A 26,534-nucleotide genomic window follows, 5' to 3' on the forward strand; every position below is an offset into this window, starting at 1 on the left:
ATGAAAACTTTATTCTTAGTTACGTTTGATAATTTGAAGATATAAACTAGAGAAAATCGCGGTTTACGTATATATGTATATGTATATACACATTTATTATACGTACATATGAGTCAAAAGAACATATTCTATCAAACTATATTACAAATTATATGCGCACATAATTGATAGGAAAGAATAAACAAAATGTATATTTTATTTAATAAAATTTGATTGATAAAATATGTGTGACATTCTCAAGAAAAAAGAAATCTCTTAAAAAATATTTTTTATTTTTTAAATGTACATTGTAGAAAAATAATAATAAAGTTGAAGAAATTAATTAAAAGTTAAAAATGATTTTAAGTGTTTTTTATAAATAATTTCTAAAAATTTTTATTTGTTTAAATTTACTTTTATTTTATGTAAAAAATTTTTCATTGTTTATTTTTTCTTAGCATTATGAAAGAAAATAACTAATTTTTTTAAAGGCGTATTTCTCTATGCAAAAATGCACTTATAGAAGAATTCATGTGTTTTTTTGTATTTTTACTTATACTTTAACACATCCTAATTAATATATCCTTATTGAAATCAAAAGAGAACACTAATTGTATTTCTTTGTAAGTTATATTTGTTATAGTTTAGTTTACAGAAATTTTTTTTACTCTAGATATCAATTTAGATAGAGATAATAATTTAGACTTAAAAAATTTTTAATTTATTATAAATATTTAAATTGTAATTTTATATTGTAATTGTAATTTAATAAATAGAAAGAATTTTAGAAGTTTGGTATAATTCTTTATTTTATAGGTAGTATAAATAGATGTTAATGATAAATATTATGTAATATTAAAGGTTTATAATGTTTAATACAATTTTATAATATATTACTATTTTATAAAAAAAAAAAATGTCCTGTACAGCTACTACTACTGTTTGAAATATACATGTCTATTTTGGATATCGTAAAAATTTTGTCATTCAAATTTTATACGTTTTTTTCAAAGATAAAAGCTGCCGTTATTTTAAAAATATATTATAATAACAATAATAATCTTTATTTTTTTGTTAAACAATTGTTCTGAATTTTGGTATATAACTATTAATCATCTTTTCAACTTTGGTAAATACAAGAAACACATATGTCATAGATAGAAAGCCTATTTGAAAAGTTCTCTTAAGAAGTTATTTCTATCGCTATTCGATAAAGCTATTCAAAAGCTACTGATCGCGCAGTCGCAAAACACCGATGCCATCGAATCACAGTCAATGGCAAACAAAGTTACGCATGTGTACGTGAGAACGTGTGAATACGAGAGGAACTCCAGAGAAGTGGTAGTTTGCCGATGAGAATTGTTAAGGAGGACCGACAAGAAGAAGAACGTTGAAGCGCAAGAAGTCGTGGTCACTCGCCCATTGGTAACCTTTTTCGAAGAAAAGTTTCCCAGGTGTGCCACAGAAATCTTACGAAGACAACATTAAAAAAACGGAAGCCTGAAATCTAAAATTGCAAGATTTAAAAAATCAAACAGAACATATATAGAAGACTTCAAATCTTCACATTTGAGACAGAATTTTGATAATGACGATCGAGAACTTTGCATTTATTTATTTTGATATTAAAGATTTACTAAACATCGTAATTCTATTAATTTAAAAGTACGGTCTACAAAAAAGAATTTCGAGAAATTTAGTAATTCTGAAAGCTTAAAATTTTGTTAAAATTAGAGCACATTGATTTTTTAAATCAATTTTAGGAATCAAGATTTTATCATTAAATTTGATAATTAAGAAATTTGTATTTCGAAAATCGAGAGGTCGACAGAATAAATGAGACCTTTTCAAGAAATTTTTGAAAGATTGGGAAGCAACGTACGTCGTGTTTTACGTCGAATATACAACGCGATGCATAATCCAAATCTCAGGCTTTTATTATCCTTTTTCACGATTGGAAAAATTCTCAACATCGTATTATACATTACTGACAAGGTGCCAACTTTCTGTCGACATCATTCCAATATGGGAAATTTAATACAACTCGCGTGATGTGTTCTCAGATTAATATGGTGACTGTGAAAAGATTAGGACTCGCCGGTTCCTGTACGTTCGCCATTGGACTCATCAGTTATTGCATAGGATTTCCTTCTATACTAAAGTCGCAGGTTAAATCTGTAAGTAATATTTGAAATATAAATACCTCCGAGCTAACAAACTCGAGCTCTGTTCGAATTAATAAAATTAGAATTGCAAAAAAAGATAGTTCTCCCAATATTGGATTATTTAGAATTCGAAATAGTTTCAAAGTTGTAAATGACAATAAAATCTTTCGCATTTCATTTTAAATAAATTTGGTTGTGCTTATTGTATATTTTTGTGCGAAGATTAATATAATAACATTATATTAATATAATAATATCTTTATTTGCTTTTCCCTTGCGGGGTACAGGCGGACTTCCGCTCCGCTTATAAAAATAAATAATATCGCTTTTCCGCATTGCGCTTCGCCTATATTTTGAGAAAGAAAGAGACCACACCTCCATTCATCCATTCACATTATGTTACTATAATATAATATAATAATATAATATAATAACATTATCAATATTGTGGCTACATACGGATATGTAACTAACTTTTACACACGCAATATTCATAATAATTATCTAATAAATGAAAAATTGAAATCAAAATCTTGTTACAGTGGTCTTTTAAATTCTATACTTCGAATGTTATATGTAAGAGAAGAAAGTTCGTGTCAAAGTGTATTATATTTTACAAAATTTACAGCAAGTTAGATTAAAAAAAGGAGACGAGATGCGCGATTTCTGGGAGAAACTTCCACAACCGCTGGATTTTAATATTTATGTCTTCAATGTAACAAATCCCAATGAGGTTTCATCAGGATCTAAACCGATTCTGCAAGAATTAGGACCCTTTCACTATGAGTGAGTAATTTCTCTTCTATAACATAATCTTTTATATAATCCCTTCTATACAATAGTATAGTATTTAATTTATGTTTACAAGACAATTTGTCATTTGTTATAAAAATAGCAATCTCGAAAGCATGAAGAATATTGAATAAAATACATTAAATACGTTAAATACGTGCAATTTTTATATAACGTATTTAAGATTGTAAAAAAATTTGAAAAGTAGCTTATGTCAATTTAGAAGCAAAACATTCCATTGTTATTAAGTCATTTTAATATCTATAGATATAAATATAAGCACAATGGAAATTGATTGATATCGATATGATTTCCAGCTTGTATCGAGACAAGGAAAACGTCGTGGACCGAGAAGAAGACGATACCGTTGAATACAGTTTGCGACAAGTTTGGTACTTCAATCGAGAGAAAAGCATTCTGCCAGAGGATACAGAGATTTACACATTTCATCCTCTTATGATAGCGGTGACTTTAATTATTCAAAAAGACAGACCACAAACGTTGGGAGTAATTAGTACGTATTTACATCGTATAAATAGATAAACATAACATATTTTATGTAAAATATAAAAATACATTATCATGGGTTTTATGCAGATTAAGTATCTAGATGAAAAATTTTGTTTAACTTTTTTGGGAAGACTGACGATAGCGAAATTTTGAACCAAAACGTCTTAATTGTAACATTGTTTAATGTTTTATGATAAATAATTTTGCACGATAATAACAGCGCTAACTGTGATTTGCCTCGAAAATTGTGTTAATGCGAAAAATATTTTATGTATTATACATATAAAAAAACTTAATTTACAATTTAAAAATCAAAAATATACTAATCCTGAAGATGTTTAATGTTTTTCTTATTGTTATAATTTCAATTGCATTGCGTATATGTATATGTATTTATTTCAAAATGCGTGTACAAGTATTTCTCTACTTAAGTTTATCATTTGTTTTTTAATAAAGATTTTTTTCTTTGTTTAGAATAAAGTTACGCAATGAAATGGTCACAATATGTTATGTCATTTCTTTAAGCAGAATGCTTTTTAAAAGAAATAAAAATCTGTTTTTCACTCTTTCCTTTAAATTAAAAAACTGCAGTAATTTGATATTTAAGTCAGATAAAAATAATGGCCAAAAAAAAAGATTGATCTTGATATTGATAAAGAAAATAGAGATTTTGAAAAATAGTGTAAAAAACAAATTTTTAATTCAAGATCACATCATATAATTAATGCTTAAATACGTTCTGCTAAAAGAATAATAGTTTTCATTCTATTAGTGATTATTAAAGCATTGTAGGACTTTATTTCAGCAAAAATAAAATTTATGTTAAATGATAGATTTGCCTTTTATTAATAAAAACCGTACTTTCTAGAATTTTAGATGTTTACTATTTTTATTTATTTTCTGTATTTGTTATACTACATGCTTCTGTTTTCTCTCTCTCTCTCTCTTTTCTTGTTTTATACAATGTTTATATAATGCAAACTAAATATAATTATTTATTTGTTTTCTTACATCCTATTAATATTACTTTAGGTAAAGCATTTGACAGTATTTTCAAGAAGCCTCAGTCGATATTTATCAAAACTACTGTAAGAGAAGTGTTCTTTTACGGTATAAAGTTTGATTGTACGGATATAACGGATTTCGCTGGATCCGCAGTGTGCGGTGCGTTGCAGGAACAAGAACACATATTAATCAAAGAGGAAGGTTTACGTTACAGATTTGGTTATCTCGCTAAGGTGATGTATCTGCTTTATTTATGCAAATATTATTTTCTACGATTGCATTTTTATATTATTAATAATAAAGAAACTTGTTCTTTTCTGTCAAAAATATTAATCTCATATTAAATAACATATGTCGATGTATTATTTTTATTATATGTATAAAATGTCACAAAATATCGTTGCAAAAAAGTTTTTTATTAAAATAAAACAAATTTAATATTCAGACGTGCGTGTTAATTTAAATTCTAACGCGATTAATGCAAGCAAGAATTATTACATTTTTAACCGATTATAAATTTCTAAAATACAACACATTTTTATAAACGTATATTTTGAAAACTGTGTCTTCTAGACAAACGGAAGCCTTTTGCCGGAACGCATAAGAGTTAATCGCGGAATTAAGAATAACAAAGACGTGGGTCGTATGGTGACTTTAGCAAATCAAAGTAAGATGGATATGTGGCCTGGCAGTCCTTGCAACGAGTTTCGTGGCACGGACGGAACCATCTTCCCGCCGTTTCTCGACAAAAACAAAGAAGTCTGGGTACACTCCCTAGATATTTGTCGAAGTATCGGCGCTTATTACTTGGAACCAGGAAAGGTCCAAGGTATACATGAGTTTTTATAAGGCAGTAGTACTCTTTTAAATTAACTTCTTAATTTTAAGGAAATATGATCAAAAAATCAAAATGCTTTAAAATTTTATTTAAATATTATTTATATTATAAACCGAAATTAATATTATAAAAAAGTTTCAAACTAATTGACCGTGAGGTTTCTAAGAAAAGTCATTTTTATTCAGGGATTTGGATTTAGCGCGTCGAAATCTATAAGAGACATCTACTTTGGCTCTTTTTAATTTCCAAAAATTCTTTTTATGTTCTGTGTAATTTTGTAATGCAGGTTTCAAGACGCTACATTACACAGCGGACCTGGGCGATCCATCCAAGGATGAGGATGTGAAATGCCTCTGTCTCGATCCTGAAGGATGCATGCCTAAGAACATATACAACGCAGGTCCTTGCATGACCGTGCCTATAAGGATAAGTCTACCCCATTTCTATAATTCCGATCCACGATACCTCGAGATGGTCGAGGGTGTAAATCCCGATCCTGTAAGTGTGTTTAATGATTGTTTATTCACGGAAATAAGTACACCGATCATTTTTTGCTTCATAATTTTTTATTGACACAAAAATAGTTGTTTTTCTTTATGTCTGTTTTACGTATTCTATTAAGAATTTATAAAAATACACATGTAATATAAATAAAGCTAATTTTGAGCAAAGAATAGCAAAGGAAATTATACTAATTAAAGTTACTTTTACAGAAATGATAATAGAGAGTAAATTAAATTAATATAAAACTTTATAAAACAGCATAAGAATTTACTGTATCAATTTTAGATTGCAATCAAGTTACCACCATAATTATCGAGCAATTACATTGTGTATGGGAATTGTGACGAGAGATGTTGCTTGCAGGAGAAGCACCGTATGACTTTCAACTTCGAGCCGCTGACAGGCACCCCGATAAAAGCGTACAAAAGGATTCAATTTAACCTGTTAGTTGGACCTCTTCCCAAACTTCGGTTGATGAAGACCTTTCCGGATGCGATGTTTCCGTTATTTTGGGTAGAGGATGGACTCGAGCTCGGGGACGTTCTCATAAAACCGCTGAAAGTTGCATACAAACAGATCTTGATCGCAAAGTAAGTAATGCTAGATTTTTTTGGATGTACTTCTCCAAAGTTTCTCTACTGCAGCGAGTGTCTAATCCATCTGTCTTTGCAGGATAATAATGTGGTTTATGATGCTGAGTGGCTTGGGCACGATGATGGCCGCTTTAGCGAAACATTTTAAAGAAAACCAAACTGAAAACGGTGCGGTACCGAATCTTCTGCCGGGAAAGGAACAGAACAATGTGCCGAAGGAGAAGTCAACCATCAGTACCATACAAGCTGAAATGGTGCCACCAAAAATTGATTAACAGGGAGTAATTATTACTATTATACCGAAGAAGCCGGAAGGCACAATTATTGATTGTGCGATATCGGTCGTATTGTGTTGAAAGCAATAATTTAAAAACTTAATTTGGTTAATATTTCTTCTTAATTAAATTAAGTTGAAGTTAAAGGCTTATAAAATTAATATAATTATTTAAAAGTTGTATAAACAAAAAACTAATTTATTATTAATTAAATTGTGTTAAAATTAAATCAATTTACTCAAATGATAATATTTAATTCGCCAGTGAATTCAAACAATATTGCTTATTTTGGACGACCTAACTGGCCACTTTATTAAATCAATATGTTAACACGACGTTTCGACCCTTGTTTTGGGCCCTTCTCAAGTGTAATCTATAATTGTAAAAACATAATGTATAAACTAAAATATAATATCTATCTAATTTCTCATGAATTTAATGTGACGTATATGAAAGTACTTTGACTAGTGCAGTTTTAAAATTAAGTAAATAAAGTAGATAAAAAAAGGGAGACATGCAGACGAGACAGAAATAAACAAATACTTTTTTAACGAACTACTTTTAATGTAATATTAAATATTTTAATACGTAGAAACCTCTTGCAACCATCTCGTTCGTCATGAATTATGCAAGTAAATCCAGTATGCAAATAAGCCAGACGCTAGAATTACATTTCTTTAAAATAATTGTCGATAGAATACATATTTTATGTAAAAATTAATATATATTTACGTGATTGTGTTTTATAACCGTCATCAACATTGTGAAGTATCACTTGTGTCTGATTTAGGTATGTCAATTATTTATTAAAAAAGTGATACTATAAATATGTAAGCGATGCAGAAGTCAAGTGCAAGTGTGGCAGTTTATTGGGAAATCACTCTGATAAAAATCACGACCTTTACACTGCTGTGGTTGAGAAACTAATTTAGATGACAAACGTGATGGTTCGAAGCTCAATGTCAAGTTATACGATAAATAAATATTTGACTAAATACTTGTGTATCTGTAAGATTAAACCGACTCAATTATACGATTATAGATAGGATTTTAATTCTCCGTGTTTTTTTGTGCATTGACAGTATGGGAGTGTTTTTTAATGAAAAACATCTCCGTAATTTCTTTTCTTTTAACATTTTTTTCTTTGTGTAAAATTTCAGGAGCTAACCAATTGAAATCATGATTATGTGATAGGCGATGCTTGCTTATGACAGACTAATTGCTTTCATGTTTTTTAATATTTTGTCTGTGTTCTTTCAATCTAGTCTCTAGGTGTCTTTTTGTTTGTCCAATACATGTTGCGTTGCAGTCATTGCAATTTATTTTGTATACGATGTGTGATAGAAATATTATATAAATATCTCTTAAATTATGACGTACATTCCAAAATTTTGTTCGTAAGCGTGCTTAACTATATTTATTGTTACACACCCATACACGCATTTACCGCCTCCCCCCACCACATAGTGTGTGTGTGTGTGTGTGTGTGTGTATATATATATATATATATATTATACATATATTGTTTAAATTGACACATACTATTGCAGTTATTTTATATAAATAAAACATTAATTATGCAAAATTAATTATTTTATTATTAAAAATAATTATAAAGTTTTTAAAGAATATAACTTTTTAAATAATAATTGATATTATAGAACTAATATTTAATTTAAACACCAATTAAATTTAACAAGTTTATTAAAAAACAAATCAAGCAAGCCGCGAATGTAAGTCTAACTAGAGGGATATTTATACGTACATTGAGAAAAAAATACTTAAAAATTTGAAATATAATATTTATTTTATTGAAACAAATTTTTATTTAAATATAATAAAAAAATTGTATTTCTAGCAAATAAAACAATTAATAAAAGAAATGAGATTTCACAGAAATGTATCACAGCTAAATATTTTATAATTAATAAATATCGAAAATATTACAAATAACATTTGCTTTTGAATACCTTTTTTTAAATAACTTTCTCAGTGTATGTTAGAACCGTAGTTGATTAAATATTTTTATTGTACATTAATTATAATATTATTTTGAAAAACATTGTTGTGTATTAAGTGATACATTAGATATTGGAATAATATTTACATTTTAATTCTAATGTTAACCATTTCTAGAACGATTATAGTAACGATGTCTGTAATATGCGCGTTGTATGGACAACCGCTATAAATATATGAGTAACTATTAACAATTATGGTTGTTAGCTTATGAACGCATTATGAACGTCGTTATTACCATCGATCCAGAATATATTTTGAGACAGTGATTAATATTAGTTATGTTTTAAAGAACAATTTTAAGGGCACTTTAAAGAGTAGTTAAACTGCTCTTTATGTTATTAACTTTTATTTTAATGTAATGACATATATAGATAAATTACAGTTGTAATACAGTTGTTAAAATACCGTGTTACATTTTGTCTAATAAAGCGACATGGTATTTATCAGAAGTTTATATTTTAAGAAACTAAATAAAAATAGGAAATTTTAATAAGTTGATTTATTGTTTCCTGTTGTGGTTTTAAATTGCATATGAATTTTTTAAATATATTAATTTTTCTTTCTATTGTAAATATTTTTTAATAATTGTGAAAATTACGTACGTTGAAAAAAGGACATTAAAGTTTGGCGTTTTTAGCCATCAAAATAATTTCAAGATGTATAAAATATAAATTAAAGTACTGCTTAATATCAAATGTATATTTTCTAAATCATATTTCTCAAGGTAAGCAATACATCACTCGACTCTGTTTAAGTAGCTTCTTAATATAATATATGATTTGTAACTTTTTCATGTTAGCTGCAAAATAACTAATATTTAACATCCTCCTTTTAATTGACATTATGTACTTATTGGCATGCTGTCAATATTTATTTTTTGGCAAACTTATCAACTTACAATTAATTTTTTTTGCTTAAAAAAGAAGATTAATCATAAGACTTTAAAAAGTTTTCGAACAAGAATTACGAAGTATTACGTTTTATTTTATATTTAAAATAATTATTATTTTATTATACTTTTTAATAGCAATCTAATCTAACCAATCCAAATAAATTCTAAACATTAATATTTCTGCAAGAGTTAGAAATAAATGTAAAATTTAGGGAGATTGGTAAAATTAATATACCGTAACACTTCTTAAATGTTAAAAAAATTTTTAAATATTATTATAAAACATTTATGTCGATGAGCAAATAGAATTGAGCTTAATACGATATTAAAATATTCACGCGATGCGGTAACTACTTTTGCACAGTCACTTCAAGTTACAGCACTAATAATTACCAATGTTATATATTTTTTATAGATATAATGCTCATTAGTCAATAGTCATTAGACACGATATTATGTCTGTTACCTGAAGCAACTGAAAAGTTTTAAAATGATCGAAGCTTCTATAACTATCCGCTTCTTTCTCTGTATGTTTATTTGTTGCATTAATACGTATACATCATGTAGTTAGAGAACGTGGCAAGCGAGAGTTACCGTCACTTTAATGTCAGCCAGCCTAATTTAAAATTTTCTTTCATGTCTTTGAGCGGAGGATCTTCAGCGTCTCCAGCGTTCGCGAGCCAGCGAGTAAAATTGTACGTGTTCGATCGCATTGCCGTCGTCGTCGTCGTGGATGCCATCCGATTCCACCGGAGATGCCGTTGCGTAGGGAAACCAAGACAGGTTTCCACGACGAGGGGCCGAGTAGCAAGTAGGAGTACGCCGACGCCGCCGGCCCGATGTAAGACGTCGGTGTCATTATCGCGCGGGCAGTCCGTTCGCGACGAGCCGCGCACGATCAACGGCGACGGCGACGTCGACGAGGACGAGGACGACCAAGGGTGGTGCGAAGAGTTCGGCCACAGAGAGAGACCGCACAGGTGCGAAGACAGCGGGGAAGGTCGAGACTTCCGTCTCGCGGCTCTCGATTAAGTTTAAGATACGAGATTCTAAACGGAGGCGAAGGGATGTGGTCCACGTGTTGCGCGAGGAAGGGACCGTCGATGGAACGACGAACCATCTCGGGATTTTAACGCTTGCGAACTCGCACGACTATCCCGATTTTTTCATAGATTTTTACGTCGAGAAAGGAACGTGAATTATTCTGGAATAATAAATTCATCTCTTTGGGAAAAATTGTGCAAGAAATTTTAACACGGATATTCTGAATACTGATTGATGCCAAATTGTCCACTGGTACTGAAGAGAGATACTGCGCTTAGTTCATTTGTTTGATCTACCAAGACAAAAAGTAGAAAGAAACGGAAACTAACTCGTGGCGTAGAGAGAATTTTTCTCGGGCAATTATAATAATATTTGACGTGTAGATGAAGTTGTGTTAATTATTTTTTATTAATTTTGTTACTTTATTATTTGTCGAACTAAATATCATAAGAACGTATAAAAAGGATATGTATCCAAATTTTTTGTTTCTTATTCTTCTTAATTTTATTCTGCTATTAAGTTTAGAAATATTTAGATATATATATGTACATTATTTTTATTAAATTTAATTTTTTGTATTGATAAATTATAATATTTATAATATTTTTTTACGTGTCGCAGACAAAATTTTTCATAAACGTCAGAGATCGATTAAAAGAATCTTAAAGATATTTAGAGGAATCTTGAATCTTTTTTTCATCAAGTGCAGTGCAGCGAGAAGTGTTACTCTTTTTTACGTCGGAGTGATGCAAAATGTACAAGGACAGATGTACCGAGCGTAATCATTATCAAGCATAATAATGGTCACCAAGCGACGCGTGTGTGACGTCGTCGTTCGCAAGCTTCGGAGAATATACGATGTCTTAAGACGCACGAAGTTGGTGTACGCGTTCCCGGGTGGCAAGGTGTTCGACAACGTCCTCCGCGTCATCGAAAGATGCAATAAGGTTTCAATCGTTCGATGATGTCGATCTTCGCGAGTCGGGAATAGAACTCGTGAAAAATTAACATTAAAACCCTCATAAGCGCGATCGCCCGCGGAAGGAGACCAAGGACCGGAGAGTCTTCGACTGTTAACGTTCAATAACGTTTAATGATCTTTCTTCGATCTTTTATTGCGAAGTCAAGAGACTAGAGCACGTGAAACATTAACACTCGTAAACGCGACCGCTCCTTAAAGAGACCAAGGGCGAGCCTTCGACAATTAGCGTCTTGAGTTTCGAGGCATTTTGCATACATCGCGTGAGAATAGCCTGATGCTTTGAAACATTTGATTGATCAATCAGAACAAAGAATTTTGTAAATTGAATGTCCCAAAGCGTCACTTTGACCGCATCCTTTAGTCATAAATCGTAATGGATTGATATTAATTTCCGAATAAATGTGTAATAATATGTATTATCAAGTATAAATCCGTAAGTTTAAATATGAATCCTTTTAATACTGCGTAATTTGTTTGCTCAAGTTTGTATCAAGTGGTCGCTTTATACTTGAGTTCAAAATGTCTATTTCGGTCCGGTGTGTTTATGCTTAAATATCACTTGGCGTTTCTGCAGAGCGTTAAAATGGTGTCCATAAAGAAGCTTGGAATTGGCGGTGGAGTTTCGTTCGTCTTCGGCATTCTACTCTGGACTGGGTTTCCAGGATTAATTAGGTCGCAGATAAAATCGGTATGTATGAATAATATATATTTTATTAATAATAAATTTTATTTGTGTGCTCTTGCGTGAAATACTTTAATTGTGTTAAAAAGTGTCGTATTTACTCTTACAAAAAAAAATTTCTTAACCATAAGATATTAAAATTTTGACGTTACTCATTATATGGCAAAATAATAGCAGCATAATCTAAAGTGATTTGTGTAATTTCAAAAATAATTATTTCGAAAGGCAAACAATACTGATCGACAAAATAGTAAAACTTTTCAGCGCTTTTAACTTGAGCAATTTTCTCGAACTTCAGAGACAATTTTTAGTTATAATTAATTTAATAATTATATTTCTTTATGATAAATTAATTTTCAGAACATACTTTCCAGAATGCCATATTTTCATTTTTCTAACTTTTACAAAAATGTTATTTATTATGCCACGCATATTAACAAACGTATAATTTTATATGATTTGTTGATTTTTTTGTTGCTATTCTTAAGTCTCAGATTATTTTACATGAGTAGTCTAGTATCTAAGTCGTCATTACTTTGAAATATCGCAAAACATTCAAGTCATTCCGCGACAGTTTATATCGCGAAATCCTTGAACTTTTATTGCCATAATGCTATACCGTGTGTTATTATAATATATTGTTTTGACATTTTATTGCACAACTTCCGATCCAAATGAAAATGGAATTGAAATGTTATTTTTTTTTTTACTGTACTGCTATGTCACATCGACACATGTTCAAAATTGGTGGCATGTGATTGCTGATAAACATTCATTTTACTTCCACAGCTACAATTAACCGTAACATTCACTGACATAAATGCTCGCGTTTGTTGCTGCAACACTGTAATTTGCGCAATTCACATGGACACGAATTCGTTTTTGATTGCAAAGTTCTCCTACATGTCATGTCGTAAAGTTTCCCGCGGACAATCGACGGTCTCATTCAAAATTGTAAAATCTATAATTTTAAGAAATGAATGTCTTGCAAAAGTAAATTATCTCATGCGTTTCAAGACCGAAAGCAACAGAGCGTAAGATAAAAAAATCAGAAATATAAATTTATATAAGATATGTTATTAAATACTAAGATTCTGCTATAATTGTCGGCCTTCTTTCAATTTTAATTCAGATTATCTGATTTGTTTCTGTTACAATCATAACTGTCAAATTTTTATGTATACAGAAAATTGCACTGAAACCAGGAAGTGAGATACGTGAAATGTGGTCGGCGTTTCCATTACCACTGGATTTTAAGATCTATTTATTCAATGTAACCAACCCTACTGAAATTATGGAGGGTAAAAAGCCAAAGCTGCAAGAAGTTGGACCTTTCTTCTACGAGTGAGTCGTTTTTATGATAATCATGATAATTATGAAAACTTAGAATCTATAATATTTAAAGTCTAATATCTTATATTTCAAGTTTTTCTCTTTTTCTTTCTCTATCTTTTTATTTTTCTCTAATATTGTCACAGATTAAAAAACTTGATAGAAGTGCATTTAAATTTTATTTCTATTTTGTTGCTACATTCAACAAGGAGTTAATTTTATAAACATTGAAAGAATATCGTCAATAAGAGCTAGCACTAAGTGCACTTACGCAAATATTTATTATGAATAAAATTCTCACGTTGCAACGTAAACATCGATATTCTCTTAATGTTTATAAAATTAAATACTTCTTTTCGAGTTAGCAATAAAAATTTGAGACTTAGCAACAAAAATTAAACACTTTTTCTTTGAGTGTATTAAAATTAAATTTTGTTGCACAAAATTGTTTGCGTCCTTCATCGACTGTTCTTTTATTTGATTTGCACTAAAATTGAAAATTACGTTTGGCTCTCGTAAATCTCGCTTTGAAAATTTTTCAAACGCCCAAACATCAACTTCAGCGAGTACAAACTAAAGTTTGACCTCGTCGATCGGGAGGATGAGGACTCCGTCGAGTACAGCATGAAGTCCTGGTGGATCTTTAATCCTAAGAAGAGCAAGGGATTGACGGGCGAAGAGATAATGGTGTACCCTCATCTCATGATTCTGGGTATGGTGGCGGCCACCCTTCTGGAAAAGCCCGCGGCGATCGGGGTCGTCGGTACGTAGATTTAATTTGATCACCGTCGAGCGTCATCGTTTCTCTCTTTTTTTTTTTTTCAATGTCGCGTATCGATTGCGGTCGCGAATCGGCCGTATCGCACAGGGTCGGCGCGGACTATAATAATGCGAGACCCCCCCGGAAGGTTTGAAGTAGAACGTGAGATACGTTTTCTTATAGCGTACGTACACCTCCGACGTAGGTGCGAATTATTTATAAAGCCTCCGTTGCCTCCATATTCACGCCACGTGCGTTTCTTCGCGCAATGATTAAGCCCCTTTAACGTAAATAGCGAGCGTTTTGCGAAGAAACATAGGAAAAACATCGTAACACACAAGCCCTCAAAATACACAGAGAGAATGGTTTTGCTTAAGTAAAGCTTAAAAATTTAGCTGGAGATATACACAGATCGGAGAATTTTATTAGATTATCAAAATAATTGTGCATGACATTAAAACTGATCGCTAGGGTGTCCAAATTTTTGGCGGTTTTATCGACAGGCCTGATTATGCTTAATTTGATACACAATAAAATATTTTTAAATCTGTATTTAGCTAAATTTTTTAACATTTCTGGGTGTTTCATATTTAAATCTTTTAAAATTTATTATCGATTGAATAACGTAGGCAAAGCCGTCGACAGCATCTTCCACAAACCGGACTCGATATTCGTGACAGCCAAGGCCAAGGATATACTTTTCGACGGTTTGCCCGTCGATTGCACTGTAACGGACTTCGCCGGATCGGCGGTGTGCAGTCTGTTGAAGTCGGAAGCGAAAGATTTGGTGCCGGACGGGGAAAATCGCTACAAGTTCTCTCTCTTTGGCGGGGTAAGTAGGTGATTTTAGTAAAAAAATTTCTATTATTTAATACAGAAATTGTACACGCACATGTTTCAAATTCCTGATTATAATTAAAAATGATATTTAACCCTGATTGCAGCTATAAAAAGATCATTTTAATTCTAAAGGTTGAAGAGCATAATGCAACTGAATTACACATTAATAGACAATAAAAATAGGTTACAAATCTTCTTTTTTACAATTTAGAATTTATAGTGCGGAAATGTTAATCAAAATTAAAATTTTCTCACAAGAATTCAAAAGGCTCATTAGCTGTAGTTGAGGGTAACGTTTAAGTGAAAGAAATATTTGTATACTGTTATAATTATTTTAGCCAAAGCTGATTAAAATTTATTAAATGTTGATTGATTCGAATAATTCATTGTTTCTGGAAATAACATAATTTAGCCAAGTAATTATGTAAGATATTCGAACTGGTTATTCGAATATCAAACTATATCTTTTATATTAAAAAAAAAATACTCATATGTTCAGATAGATACGTAACAATTGTCTTAATAATAATACAGTATCTCTGGCTTCTGAAGATATGTATTTGTCGATCTAATTGTATGTTGAAAAAGAAGCGAGTCACGCATGGAGATAATAGCGAACAATTACGTTGCGTCTGACCGCAATTCTGTCGCAAATAAAAGTAAACTGTCGTCGTCTTGAAATATCTGCGAGAAGTGCGTGCTTACATAAAAAAAAAAAATATTAGAAAATCATGAAATCTTTTTGCGTCGCTCTTAAGAGTATGACTTGACGGAAAACTGAACTTTCGCAGAAAAACAATACCGCGGTTCCGCAACGTATGAAAGTTCTGCGTGGTGTTAAAAATTTCAAGGATGTCGGTCGTGTGTTGGAATTCGATAATAAGCCTGCGTTAGATATCTGGCCGGAGGATCACTGCAACGCTTTCAACGGTACCGATTCCACGATCTTTCCGCCTCTGTTCGGTCCGGACGACGATATCGTCTCGTTCGGCTACGAGATCTGTCGAAGTCTCAGCGCGAAATTCGATGCTCACAGCAAAATCAAAGGCACGTATCAAAATAGAGAATTAAAAGCATAAATTATATAGGATTGGGTAATAACTAGTGAAAGAGATAAAAGTTATAGAATTAATAACTTTTAACGTAATTTAAAATGTTAATTTTTTACTTCAAATATGAGTGTTTTAACTTAATTTTTTAAATTAACTTTAAAATTTAATTTAGTTTAAAAAATATTAACTTACCTAATTCTGATTATATCTACAAGTGTAACAAAACTTAAGTTCTACATACGAAAAATGCGTCGTGCCTATTTATTTCAAGAAGTGAAAAAGTTGAGATTCTTCAGTATTTCAAAATCAATTTCACGAAACGAAATTCTGCGTTTGTCATTACATAATTTCGTTATAATGTTCTCGAATTCGCAGGCGTCAAAACTCTTCGCTACACCGCGGATCTGGGAGACAGCAGCAAGAATGAAAGGGAAAGGTGTTTCTGTCCGAAACCGGAGGCACCGGAAACTTGTCTGGGCAAAAATTTGTACGACATGACGAAGTGTCTGGGCGTACCGATTATTGGATCCCTGCCGCACTTTTACGGCGGTGACGGGACATATTTGAAGATGGTGGATGGCTTGAACCCGACTCAGGTAATCGACAAATAAACAAAATATCAAAATATAGACGGCAAACATATAAGAAGTATGGTTCTTTTTGCTGACGTATTTAAAAATTTAGCTGTAGGTACAGATCTGAAAGCAATTCTTTTTTGATTCAAGCTGGTTAAATATGCCAAATTTTTTTGCAGCATTATCAACCAGCTTGAGCTTTCAGTCTCATCTGTATATGCCGAGCTAAATTTTTAGATTTTTTTCGCGTGAGAACAGTTGCGTAAAGAAACAATTAAAAAATAAATTAGAATAATTTGAAATCCATCGACAGGAGGAGCACGAAATCGACATGGATTTCGAACCGATGACGGCCACGCCGTTACGCGCGCATAAGAGGCTGCAATTTAATATATTCATAAAACCGGTGGCGAAGTTCAAGCTGATGAAGAACTTTCCGGAAGCGCTACTGCCTCTGTTCTGGGTTGAGGAAGGGATACTTTTACCCGACGAGTTCGTCAACAAGGTGAAGGTGGTGTTCAAAGTGATGGCGGTCGTCAAGTAAGTGTTTCTCGCGAATAATGTTTCTATAGAAATTTTATTTAACGGACAGTTAATACCAATATCTACTGTCACGCGTGCTCTGCAATTAATTTAACAAATTGTTTTCGCAAATGAACAACAATTATTTCTTTGGCTTATCTCGGCTCGAGGTTTGCCGACGTGATAAATCATTTATTATTAACGTGACACTTCGTTTGCAGCTTCCTAAAGTGGCTGATGATACTTGGAGGAGTAGGTATGGGTGGTGGAGCAGGATACTTGTACTACAAGAGTCGCGAAACCGGTAAATTGGATGTCACGAAGGTGACACCGAAGACTGCCGGCGCGGAGGACAACAAGGTGGAGAAGAGCTGGCCACCTGGCATGAACATCAGCACGATACAAGCATCGGTGCCGCCCAGTCTCGACAGAAATTGAACGTTGCTTTTGAGAGATTAAGAAGCTAATCAGTATTAACGTCGCGAAAGATCGTCCCTTCAATCTCGAACGTCTTTCTTCGACTATAATCATTTTGTATATAACGGTTTAGAAAGTCTTTTTAAAATATGAGAAAGGGCCATTTTTTAGAGAATAATAATCCACCTCTTTTTAGAGAAATACAAAGGTTTAATATTGCGACGTTAAGTAATCAAAAGGGCTGAGGGACTAAAATAATGGTCCATATTTTCAACTTATTTTTATTGATAAAAGTGAGTTGAAAATATGAACCAAAGTATTCTTAGAATGATGAAGATTTAGCCTATCGAATAACAGATAAATCTATTTTTTTTAAAGATAATTAAACTTGCGAATATAGTTAAGGATATAGCTCTTGTGGAAAAATACTATTGGACTTGCGGAAAATTGATTGGAATAACTAAAAAAATTCGAAAACCATTTCAATATCATATATTACCTGTTCCAATAGGTTTTCCTTTCATTAATCCAATAATATTTTTTCACAAGGGAAATAAGACTCAATGCGTCATGTGTAACATACTTAATTATTTAACTACCTCGTTGTAAGAAAGTTACAAAGCTCTTACTTTGCAATGCACTTGTAATGTACAGTATAAATCAAAGATTTTTAATCTTTGCGATTCACAATTGAAATATCGATTATATATATTTAACATAAAACACCACAAGAATTTTGAAACGCGTTTTACACCATTGTTCGGGTTTTTGATTTTTAGTAATAATTTGATACGGATGACAAAGATTTGTGGGACTGTGCTATCGGGAAATATGCACGAAGTTAAATACCCTTAGCGTGCGTTTCACTTAACACTCACAACGGATACTTCCTAAACCGTTATTCTTATTTTAATTATTTTACCTGTAATTATTTTATCCCTGTTGTTTATCAAACAAAAGACAAATTACGCTTGTGAATGTTGCGAGTGTTAAGTAGAACACAAAAAGAGATCATTTAGACTTAGAGATTTTAGAGATTTTGATTATCTTCTAACAAATTAAGTATAAAAATACTATTAATCCTCCGCGAACTAGATAAATAAAAATGAACCATGTGGAGTTAATTTTAATTTTACGATTTATTATAAAAAACACAAAGACTTACTTTATTGACTTCTAAAATAAAAATTGAAACTTCTTTCAGACCGCTTGCGTGTTTCGAAAAAAAACTACGGCAGTTTAAAAACTGCTGGGGTTAATTTAACCCCACCTAGTTCGCGAAGGGTTAATTTTATAAAATTAAACAATTACTCTCTGAATCTGAATCAGTGAAGTCTTACTGATTTAAAGTGTTATAACTGTGATCATCATTCACTTTCCGTGATTCCGATTAAAAGAGGGTTATTGATCGGAAACTAATCAGTCTATTATCACTAAAAGACAGCGTATATATTTATACCAGTATACATTGAAATTAGACTATTCATTGTCTTTCAGTGAATAATACACTAATTCTGATTTAGAAAGTATTATCATTCGATTACACGCAAAGCGAGTAAAAAAATGGCGAGTACCATTGAAGAAATAATATTATACAATCTAATTTAAACTAATTTTGTTGTAATAAATAAAAAGTAAATAAATTTTTAAAAACTACAAAAACCAAAAGACTAGAAATCCACACGTTTATTGTAACAATAAGTTAATACTATACGTGCTGTTGAAGGCGATACTATATCACAAAAAAGAAAACCTCAATAAGCGCCAACAAAAATTCTAGATGACAAATACAAATTACGTCCTTACTCATACCTCCATCCTTTCTTTCATAATATTTTCTTTACATCAGACATTTGCAGTTTGGAGGTGTTAGCAGATTCAATCGTCTCCTCGTCGCTCATTCACCTTTTACAAAGCAACACGTGTTTGTACGCGCTCCTGTACTCGGAGCTCATCACGACGTAGATAACGGGATTGATGCAGGTCGTCAGATAGATGAGTATGTAGCTGGCGATGTTGAGACCCCGCCAATCTACCGCGCTCTGGAAGATCTTCGTGACGGTGATCGGCAGGTAGCACACGAGAAACGACGCGAATATCACGAGGATCATCTGCAGCAGCTTCCGATCCTTGGCGGACATCCTGGGCGCGGCGTACTCGCGCGTCCTGCCGACGCTCCTGAACTTGGACTGCCTGCGAAACGCCTTCCTCGCGCAGGACTCGCGAATCTCAGGCGGCCCCGGGTCCAGGCGTTCGCCACCCCTCGCGATTCTCTGCAGCGAGGACTCCATCGCGAAGGACGCGCGACCGGTCAGCCTCCCCAGCCGGCCGCAGGGACTCGCCGATGACTTCCGCTGCGGCTCGCACTGGTTCCAGTTCGGGAACAATCTCGTTTCCGCGAAGTCCGTCCTTTCGTCCACGAATGGCATATCCTCGTCGTAATCGTCGCTGGAGTTTGCATCGGGGCCGACATTCGTCGTCGAGTCGTCTGTACGAGTGTCAGTTTTTCGTTGATCGTCCATCGAAATTTCGTCGGTCGATGATACCTGGAGATCTCGTCTTTCGTTTGGATTAAGAAAAACCGCTTGCATCGACGAAGAGGGAGCGCAGAGGATGGAAAGCTCCTGCTCTTGGTTTCTAGCGGACGGTTGCTGCAAAGATAATTAGAAAATGAAAAATTATTAGAATTGAAATAATGTGACCAGGAAGACCGTAATTAACCGTAATTATATTTTGATTAAGCAAAAAAGAACATTTATTCTAACAGAATTGTCCAACTTTATTACTTTTATTTTTATAACATATAATAATAATAATTTTATTATTTTATTTGCTTAAAGTATGCATATTATTTCTGTTAATATTTAAATCATGTATTTTTTTTTAACGAGAACAATGCGGAGATACAAAAATAATAACTTATCTTTTTTGGTCTTTCAAACATTTTCTGTGATTTTTATTTTCATTCGCATTGAACTTTATTCTCTTCTTCTCTCGTGGAAATAAATAGATCTTACGTCATGGCTGGTTTCCGTAGGTTCTATGTTGCAGATTTTCTTTCTGCCTCTGCTCTTCGACGCAGTTTCACGAACAATATAGAAAATTCTGGCGTAGCAAATGATAATAGCGAAACATGGCACTAGAAACGCGAGAACGAAGAGGAATTCCTTCGGGCTCCGTCCGTTTACGTCTGGCAGGATCGAGCAAGATCCGATAGCAGGATCCAATCCGAAACGCCCGAATCGCTCAAACCACGTGACAATCAACAGGCCAAAAGCGACGATCCATATCGCGACAACCATCGGTATTAGGTACTTTGTTTTGTACAGCCTTGAAACAACATTTAAAAATTAATTTATTTAATTCGTGACACGGCTAAAGAGACAATTATTTTATGTGCAAAAGGTAACAAGAAAGATTCACATATTTAAGGCTTGATTTTCAAATTTCAAATGTTAAAGATTGAAAGATTTATAACATCTTTCTTTCCTCTAATTGTTATTTTAATTTTTTCTTTTATCTATTTTACAAATATATTATTATTATTTATTATATAGTTTGCTAAATGCGAGAAACAATTGTAAAAAGTAAAATAATTATGTAGGAGAAAGAGGAAGAGAAGACTACTTACGTAGGATAAAGACCGGGATGACCGATCATGACGTAGCGATTGATGGTGATCGCGAGAACGCTGAAGAGGCTGACTGCAACGAGACCGTATCTCAAGAGCGGAAACAACCGGCACAGAAGTGGTCCGTGTAACCACGACCTATGCCAGAACGTTGAAGTTGCGAGTGGTAGATTGAAGCAGCAAAACATCAAGTCTGATATCGAGAGATTCATGATGAAGACCGCCGTAGCGTTTTTTAACTGTCACAAAATTAATTATGGAGAATTATAGAGGACAATAAAATATTAAGTATAAAATTAAAATTAAAAATAAAAATAAAATTACAAAATTACATTCTTCACACAAATATTCTTTAATATAATTATTATATTAATAAATAATTTGCTGTTATTGACCAGAATTATTTTTGTTAGAAGTTGTTATGCTGCCCGAATATTTTTAAATTTCTTTATATATAGTTAATTACAATTATGACAAATATTTAATAATACTTGAATAATAACGAAGAAATTGTTGAAATCGTGAAAATTGATTTGCAAAGTTAGCGAATAAACTCTCTCGAATTTCTCGGAGTAAACACGATAAAATTGATGGAGACTTCCCCTCATCGATTCGATGTTAGTCGATTATATCGGAATGGAGTACGTGAACCTTCGTGAAAACACAGGACTGTATATGCGCGCGGTTCTGCGTAATCGATTCCAAACTTAACTCATTGATGATCGACTTTGGCTGAAGACTATGCTATAGAATCGTGCCGACGACCTCCGTTCATCATCGGTTATTTTTCATGAACTAAAATACGCTTTAAAAAGCAATAAAATAATTGTTTTCTATATTCCTAAATTATGTCACTAATTTAATAATAATATAAAATTTAAGCAATATATTTATTATTTATATTATTATTATTATGCAATATTACAATTATAGATATTATGGAGTTATTTAATTTAAAGATTTAGCTCACTTTAAATATAAATGTTTTTTGCAACGTCGTGAAAAAAAGATATTTAATTCGATAAAAAGGATAAAGGATTAATATATAAAATAAAAAATTATTACGTACATACAGAATTTGTATGAGATAAAACTGTGATCTGAGAAAGAATGTTTGACTGAGAAATACTCTGTACGCTTTAACGCTCTCATTGCCAGGATTTAACGCTTTGTAAGACTAATAGTATAATGACTCGAACTAAACCACTCAGACACAGTATTTAAGATTTCTGCGAGTAAGCAGTGCCGGAAACATAAGTAGCCTTGCATAATACGAATCATTATATTTAAACCCTTCCGAGCACGAGTCGAGAAAATTACTACAAGTGGCACAAAATGCATTTCACTAATGAGAGTGCGTTATTTGTGTTAACGAGCACTTCAGAATATTTTTCTTTTAGAAAGGAATTTTGTTGCGACAACACGTCGCAACGATATTGAGATATGTTATCATTTTTCTATAAATTGCTGTCTTCCTTCCTACGAATCGCTATCGTTTTCTTATCACCAACATCATCATCGGGGTTGTAAAGTGAAATTTATATGAAATCGACTAATCAATCAATCTCTGTTTTTCTCTCTCTTCTTTCGTTTTCACTCTTATTTTTTTATACCATTATATTATTTATCATACAGATAGTTGTATGGAATTACGGTTACGGACCTTTTTGGTGCGAAACAATGCGATCACCGTGATGAGATTTCCCGGAATGCCGACTAGCATGAAGAGGATGCAACAGGCGGCGGCGAAGCACAGCAGCCACCGTGGATAGTCGACGAAGAGGATCACCAATCCTGGATCCTGCAGCATCTCCTCGATCGCTGCTTCGTCGCTGCGATTGCGTCCGGTTTCGTTGCTCGTCATCCACCAGTACTCCAGCATCTGCTGAAAAGCCGAACTCTCACCGAGTACGTCTACGAATGTCGTGTCAGGGCCGTAAATAGAGTCTTGACACTTTACATTCCGCCATTTGCCAGATATTTATTTATCTCGACTCTCTCTCTAAAGCCCGTAGAGTGAAACTCCAAAAGAGTCACACGAAATTGAGCTTCTGCAATTTTTCAAGTGACTCGCTACTCTAATAAGAGTCGAAATTTATATTTTTATGAAGTGAAAATTGAATCATTGTAGCATAATTGAGCGATGCTTTGTCACCTTCACCAAAGTTGATTAATACAGATTATTTAATTATTTGTAGCTTTAATTTTTCAATTTTTATTTAATTTTCTAGAAAAAATACATTTTTATATAAAAAAATTTTTTGGATATTTCATATGAATTTACAAGTAAAAAATAATAAATATATTTGTTGATCTATATATTCTATATTATAATTGTTTTGAAATTTCAATAATCTTTAATTACTTATGACTTATTAATTTAATATAAATAATATTTTAAATTTAACTTTTAATTTAACTTGAGTTAACTTAATCTTAACATAACTTTAATTTTTGTTTGTATAGCTTTTAACACAATTAAATTAAATTTACAGCTACTAGCTCTTATTTAATTTAATACAATTTATATTAACTTATATTCAATTTTATATATTATTACATATTATATTATTTAGTTATATATTAGCGTATAATCGAATTTTTAAGAAGATTCGACTAGGGATATGTTCAAAAGTTTACACTATTCCCGACTGAAAATACATTATTTTATCACACTTTTCTCATTTTTTCCTTTTTATATCTAATACATTACGATCCCGTTTAACGATCAACATATGCGTATCTGTTGTCTTTTCAAAGGCGCGAATTTCGTACGCTGCCGTCGCTCCCGCATGTTTGTGCGTTGGACCCGGGGGGCGTCTCTTTTTTCTCCCAATCGTGCGTCGGAGAGGAACAGAGAGATCTATTTTTGCCACCTGAGACGATAAACTCTTTCGCCGAAGCGTAAATTCTCAGATGTTTCTATGGTCCGAACCACGATCTAAAGTCCCGCGAAGTATCAACGGTCAGTTCGTGTAGTCGCGAATCATCAAATTGACAGGCGCATTAACGTTCGCACGCAAATAAAAATCTCCCTTTCGCTAGATGCACACAAAAAGTGCAAACAAAAACGCATGTGTTAAATAAGTACTCGGACATTAGAGTTTCGTAGTATTTCCTATTTTCTACTAAAGAGGTTAAGAGTTTCTTGTACAGTAAAGAAACTGTTCGATCAAATTATCCTTTCAAAAAGTAACAAACGAATATTTAGATCGGACAAAAATCCAATTACTTTAAAGTAATTTACTTTAAAGTAACATTACGATGATTTCTAGTAATTATTAGAAATAAAATTGTCGTAATGTTCGAAAAAACGAATTATCCGTTTAAAAAGTGATAGATAAGTATTTATCTTACAATTATTTTTGAATATTCCGATAATTTCTTTCCCATTAAAAAACCATAGTCGGATTTCTATCTGATCTAAGTATTCGTTTGTTATGTTTTTATACACTAATCCAAAAACAAAAGAAATGTAAAATAAAAAACAAACAATAAACAAAATTTTTAAACCTACCAAAAATGGCTCATATTTGGTTATCATGTTATCCGATTGTATTGAGGCATAATACTTTTCGTCAGAACTCATCAAAACTGCGTGGAAATGCAATCAGAAGTATTTGAAACTTAAAAAAGAATGTTCAATCACTGATCGAATACGTGACACGTTGCAAACTGTTTGTCGGAATCACTCTGACTCATAAGACTTTTCATCAGAACTCGTCGAGAACTAACTGAAAGTGCAATCAAAACTATGCGGAACCAGTGAGGGAAGATCGCAAGTTTTTTCTCGCGCACGCGCGTTTAAGCAAAAGCTACGCAGCATTTCGTCTACGTATTTAGTGGAATTGTAAGGACTGAAATATAATATTGGAAGCGTCACTGGCATGCATATGTCATAAACGAAACGCGAGAGAAGGATGGACTGTCCAAAGGATTTTTCTCTATCTCTTTTTAACTTTTTACGTACTGGGTATAATAGACAAGAACATAGATGTACTCTTTTGATTATCAGTCCTTGTAGCAATGCAATCGCGATTAGCAGGCAACTTTAGGGTTACATGGCTATTTTATAAGAGGATAGGAAAATAGAATGCTGCTTTTAAATAAAAAACTTTAATTATTAATACACGGCACAATTCATAAACAGATTCTGTGTGGATAACAATGTAGAAGTAGAAAGTAACGACGATATAGATATACATATTAATACTAAAGATATAGATATTAAAATTCCCTGTGAAAAAGCAAGATTTCAGGGCAAATAAATATAATAAAAATAATATGTAAGCTTTAAAATACTTTTATTCGGGTTAATAAATAAATTTATTTAATAAAATATAATTTTTTCAATTTATTTAATTTGCACTATCTTTTTTATTTATTTAATTTACACTAAATAATTTTGGACTAACAATAGTAACTAATAGTATGAAAAAATAATATACATTCGTTTAAATATGCAAAAAAGTGTGGATATTGCGAAACACCTGAAATAAGTAAGAAGTTTACGGATATTTTTAATTTTTAACATCAAATTCGTTGTTCTCTCGATTTTCTATATCGATTAAAAAAAAAACGTCTCGATTCGTGCATCCGTTGCTGAGAAAATTACTTTTTTGCTGCGCGAGCGAATTTGAAGCGCGCGGATTTACTTTTGCTCCTCGCTATTCCCACCCCTCCACTTTCAGCCGCAGCAGCAAAATTCTCGCGCTCGCAGTACTCTTCCAACTGTTTTTCAAGACGCAGAACAATGCTAACGTCAATATGCAATACATGCTTAAAAACTGCATGAAATAACCTGCCAGCACGTTTTTGATTAATGTCGGTATGTTATACAGTTTAGCCGCAAACAGCGACTAACTTTGACCTTTAATATCTCCGAACCTAATCAAGATATTTTAAACTGGTTGAGCTCAAATTAACCGGGCTTTGCAACACTATTAATGTGTGAAAAAAACATTTTTCTCCGATCAAAATCCTTGAAGAAATTCTATTTGTTTATAAGCTCAAAATTTTCAAAAAATTCTAAAGAGGGGGTAAGACTAAAAAATTGAATTTTTTCAATTTTTTATTGTTTAGGAGGTTCCCGAGAATATGTAAAAAAATTAGCGCTTATATG

At 32.3% G+C, this 26,534-nt stretch overlaps 3 protein-coding genes across 4 annotated transcripts; 2 read left to right on the forward strand and 1 right to left on the reverse strand.

Moving 5' to 3' along the window:
- The first annotated feature begins 1,202 nt into the window (after positions 1-1,202).
- On the forward strand, positions 1,203-6,804 carry LOC105829935 (sensory neuron membrane protein 1). The gene is made up of 9 exons (XM_012669023.3): positions 1,203-1,433; positions 2,043-2,156; positions 2,773-2,930; positions 3,254-3,450; positions 4,479-4,684; positions 5,025-5,280; positions 5,576-5,787; positions 6,157-6,383; positions 6,466-6,804. Exons 2-9 carry the CDS (start codon positions 2,049-2,051, stop codon positions 6,659-6,661), a joined length of 1,560 nt encoding a protein of 519 aa, XP_012524477.1. The 5' UTR covers positions 1,203-1,433; positions 2,043-2,048; the 3' UTR covers positions 6,662-6,804.
- Positions 6,805-10,370: 3,566 nt separating this feature from the next.
- On the forward strand, positions 10,371-18,332 carry LOC105829909 (sensory neuron membrane protein 1). Of its 2 annotated transcripts, none has more exons than XM_012669002.3 (9): positions 10,371-10,555; positions 12,176-12,289; positions 13,470-13,627; positions 14,179-14,378; positions 15,005-15,207; positions 16,007-16,262; positions 16,643-16,863; positions 17,156-17,382; positions 17,586-18,332. In XM_012669002.3, the coding sequence occupies exons 2-9, from the start codon at positions 12,185-12,187 to the stop codon at positions 17,800-17,802; spliced, it is 1,587 nt and encodes a 528-aa protein (XP_012524456.2). In that variant the 5' UTR covers positions 10,371-10,555; positions 12,176-12,184; the 3' UTR covers positions 17,803-18,332. The 2 variants fall into 2 exon arrangements, with proteins under 2 accessions (XP_012524456.2, XP_012524448.2); XM_012668994.3 differs by lacking the exon at positions 10,371-10,555 and adding an exon at positions 11,208-11,566.
- Positions 18,333-18,456: 124 nt separating this feature from the next.
- On the reverse strand, positions 18,457-25,778 carry LOC105829924 (G-protein coupled receptor moody). The gene is made up of 5 exons (XM_028195063.2): positions 24,930-25,778; positions 23,076-23,294; positions 21,413-21,651; positions 20,799-21,111; positions 18,457-20,432 (listed from the first exon to the last, which is right to left on the reverse strand). The coding sequence occupies exons 1-5, from the start codon at positions 24,999-25,001 to the stop codon at positions 19,683-19,685; spliced, it is 1,593 nt and encodes a 530-aa protein (XP_028050864.1). The 5' UTR covers positions 25,002-25,778; the 3' UTR covers positions 18,457-19,682.
- Between the last annotated feature and the right edge of the window lie 756 nt (positions 25,779-26,534).

This window comes from Monomorium pharaonis, chromosome 7 (assembly GCF_013373865.1).
Source record: "Monomorium pharaonis isolate MP-MQ-018 chromosome 7, ASM1337386v2, whole genome shotgun sequence".
Classification (NCBI taxonomy): domain Eukaryota; kingdom Metazoa; phylum Arthropoda; class Insecta; order Hymenoptera; family Formicidae; genus Monomorium; species Monomorium pharaonis.